The 3,870-nt window shown below is 48.2% G+C and overlaps 1 protein-coding gene across 2 annotated transcripts in view; it reads right to left on the reverse strand.

Annotated features, from left to right (window-relative positions):
- The window catches only part of Lig3 (DNA ligase 3), a 26,161-nt gene that overhangs the window by 12,313 nt on the left and 9,978 nt on the right, over window positions 1–3,870 (reverse strand). For both annotated transcript variants that reach the window (XM_026780225.1, XM_005349379.3), the window contains exons 6-9: window positions 3,208–3,374; window positions 3,008–3,085; window positions 2,220–2,388; window positions 620–775 (exon numbers count right to left, since the gene is read on the reverse strand). In XM_026780225.1, coding sequence (XP_026636026.1) covers window positions 620–775; window positions 2,220–2,388; window positions 3,008–3,085; window positions 3,208–3,374 — 570 coding nt within the window. The remainder of the gene's footprint in view (window positions 1–619; window positions 776–2,219; window positions 2,389–3,007; window positions 3,086–3,207; window positions 3,375–3,870) is intronic.

The raw sequence follows: 3,870 nt of genomic DNA on the forward strand, positions 1-3,870 counted from the left end.
AGGACAGGCTCCAAAGCCACAGAGAAACCCTGTCTCGAAAAAACCAAAAAAAGAAAAAGAAAAAAAAGACTGGGCCTGGGAGCTGAGAAGGGCTGAGGAATAAGGTTCTCAATTCCCACCAATCCTGAGTAGGGCAGGAATCCAGGATCCCAGACAGCCCCATAATATTGTGCACTTAACAAACTATCAGCCCATGAAGGTCAGTACTTCACCCATTGTTTGTACTTTTATATGTCCACTAGCTACAATAGTGCATACCATTTGAGAAATACTTGTTAAGCAAGCTAACGAATGACAGCCCAACAGTTCCTTGTACATGAACCTTAATCTAGCCCAGAAGGAGCACAGGAGACACAGAAACACCAATGACTCGCACAGAGCTCACTGTCTGCACCGCACCATCCAGGGAGCGCTTTCCCGCCCCACTAATCCAAGTTGGAGCTCTTTGGCTGTCCCAGCTGAGCAGCCTTTCATTACTAGAAGAGTCCAGGAATTAATTCCATTCCTTTACAGATAAAAACAAATTCCCTTCTGTGAAGTACAGCTGGAAAGGCCCTGCAGTTCTGGCCTGGTGACTCTTACAGGCAGGAAGGAGAGAGTCCTGGCTGAAGGCAATTACCTTGTGAGGCAGGACAGGCTTGAGACTGCGGCTGAAGTAGCTGAAGTGGTCCCCCTTCTTATGCACCTGGACTCGCTCACCATCGTACTTGATCTCAGAGAACATGCCATTGGGACACTTCTTCATTGCATACTCGATGGACTTGCAGGCTTCAGCCTTGGGATGGAGAAAGCAAACGCTGGATCCCTTTAACTGGGGCTCCTTAGCAGAGCCTGGGGCTGGGGTTGCTAGGACAGACTGCTGCTAAAGGGGTGATGGTATTGCAAAAGGCTGGGCAATGCTATATTGTGATTATAAAATCATTAGTTGCCAAGATTATCCCAAATAAAAAAATAGCTCATCTACCTCCAGAGTTGACTTAACAGTCTGCTTTCTGGAAAAGATAAATGCTATCCATTTTAGAGTAAGTCTTCTGAAGTAAAATTTTCATCCTCAATAATTAAGGCTCTTACAAGGCACCTGGCTTACTAAACATACTTGCTATCCCAGTATAAGTGATGGTGGGGTAGAAATGAAGAGGGCCAGTGACAGTGAGGCTGGCAGGGTGACTATAATCTGTGACCGATAGAACAAGAGGATACTCTGACACAGACACACTCACATACTGGCACCAGCCAGACCCAAACAGTAACTACCATTTTGGTGGTTCTTGTCAGGCCACAAAACACAACATCATTTCATCTTTGGTGATGCTTCACATGACAAACGCTGCAGGAGAGAACCGAACTCTGGGAAGTTATGCACTCACTTGAGGTCAGGCAGCCACTAAACAGCCTCAACTGTGCATACACGGCCTCCTCCCAAGCCCGTGTGCTAAAGCACCATTCTTCAGACAAGGCTGTGGGAAGGACTCTAGGAAGCACTCCCAAGGAAGCCAGAAAAGTCCCATCTCTAGGTGAAGGAGGTGGTTCTGTCTCTGGCATGGAGACCACACTATTTTGGCACTGACTATCCTATATTTCTGGAAGCAGGAGAATTCTTCCCTATCCCAAACATAAAAGCCTAACTCAAGGGTTTAGTATTATAAGATAGTTCTAGAAAAAGAAAAAAAAATCGCTATATACCCTTGGAAAGCACAAGGGGACTCACAGCAAGTGGAAGAGCAGCAGATACTGACTCTACTACACATAAAGACCAGAAGGGCCAGCCCATCCTCACTAAAGGTGCAGAACCCCAAGTTATGAACTGGAGTGAGGCTCTATTCCTTGAGATGCTGCTTCTCCCTGTCACACGAGGCCTGGCTCTGTTGCCAGCTCTGAGCTCTCCTGCAGGAGGTCACAGTCTTGGGGCTATGCTGTCTCAAGTGTGATGCTAAACTACTTAGTCTCAGACGCCACTCCCACAAGGAAAGTAAAGCACTAAGGAGGCCTGGTGACCTGCCCCAGATGCTAGGGCTTGCTGGTGGCAGTGCTGGAGGCTACGCTAAGGTTGTACTAGACCACACTGCCTTCCACTGCGCCTTACTTCCTAGCCTAGCACTGCTCTGCTCATCTCCACTCTTCTCTAGGCAACCTACAGGGAAGAACCCTTGCCTTTCATCCTTTCAGATGCCAGCAACTTAAAGAGACATGGGTGATAGGGACAAGGCAGTGCTCCTCACCAGCATGGGCTGCACAGGAGTCATCAGTGAGGCCTGGACGCTCAGAGCCCGTCGCCGACCTGGGTCCTTCTCCACCTCCTGCTCATTGTGAAGGACTCGCTCCACCACATCCTGCAGGTTGCGTGAGGCTTTGAAGGCTTCATAAGCATTGGGGTCAAGAGCATCTAACCTGCCAAGGCAGAGAGGAGCAAGGAGACAAACCTCTACATCTGACACTATGGCTTAGGGTAGCAGTCTGTCAGACAGGAGAGAAGCTGGGGAAGTAGCCTTAAAGTTCCCTCCTTTTAACTTAAAGTTGTATCCAACCTACAGGAGTAGCCGCATGGAGCCAAAGGTAGTTACAAACATGCCCCACCCCAAAGTGGTCAAATTTATTTAAAAAAACTTATGATTTATTTTCTAATTTTTTTTGAAACCTGAATAAACAGTTCTTGAGCATGAATTTTGTAGATGTTACAAAGTCAAAAGGTTGGAAATCAAAGGTGGCACAGGAAAAGATAAAACAGAACACCCAGAGTTTTGAGACCCTGTGCCTTACTTGGGGCAGCCTTGGCAGAGGATGGGGCTGGAATGGGCAAGAAGCCTGTTCCAGACTTTCACTTGTAGCGGCTTTGTGTTAAAGATAGCTGCTCCACTTTAAATGTGAGAAAATGGGTGTGGAAGGGAGTAGGGTCCCAGAGGAAATTAACAATCAGGGTTCAAATCTGTAGCAGGTCTCCCAAGTCCTGAGAGCAGCAGGGAACAAAGAAGTTGGCAATGCAGACTGTCAGAGAAGCTATGGTACTTACACGTGTTTTGCACCTGAGTTCATCTTCAGATCATGTTTGATCAACCGGATGATGCACTTAAGGTCATTGGCTGTACACCTAAAGAGATGAGGCATATTCAGCTTTATGTCTGAAGAGCTCTCATCTCCAAGCCTTCCCTCCCAGAGCAGTCCACCTCCCTGGCCCACCGTCATTGGTCTGGTTTGAGGCAGCTCCCCAACCTGGAGGCAATGTCCTGCAGGGCTTGCTGCTGCTCATCCTCTTTGGTGAGCTTGGAGAGGTGCAAGAGGAAGGCATCCACTTCTTGGATGGTGAGGAGGCTCTTGGCGGCTGGGGGGAAAGACTTGCTCTGCTCAAAGAAGACTCTGATCGTCTCAGACACGTCACCCTGTCTCCAAAAACCAAAATGCCACTGCTGCAACCCCAGGGAGCTCAGGACTAGTGATAATCAAGAGTTCTACCACAGCTTCTGTCCCAGAGTTGTTCTTAGGAACTCTCCTAGCCTGTTCCTAGAAGGGCCCATCTAGCCACACAAGGCAACCCACTCGCTTTAGCTGAGTAAAGACAGCACTAATCCAAGATAGAGCCAATCTGATTGCTGTTAAGAATTTCAACTTAGAGGCACAGTCCTTCCAATAGTAGACGTTTGAATAGAAACTTTCCATGGCAGCAAGGCTAGAGCCATGAACAAGCCAAAGACAAATGAGAAGTACATAGAAAGAGAGAAAAAACAAACAAACATACTTAGCCGAGCGATGGTGGCGCACGCCTTTAATCCCAGCACTCGGGAGGCAGAGGCAGGCGGATCTCTGTGAGTTCGAGCCCAGCCTGGTCTACAGAGCTAGTTCCAGGGCAGGCTCCAAAGCCCCAGAGAAACCCTGTCT

The sequence above is a fragment of the Microtus ochrogaster genome, chromosome 7 (assembly GCF_000317375.1).
Source record: "Microtus ochrogaster isolate Prairie Vole_2 chromosome 7, MicOch1.0, whole genome shotgun sequence".
NCBI classification, from domain to species: Eukaryota; Metazoa; Chordata; class Mammalia; order Rodentia; family Cricetidae; genus Microtus; species Microtus ochrogaster.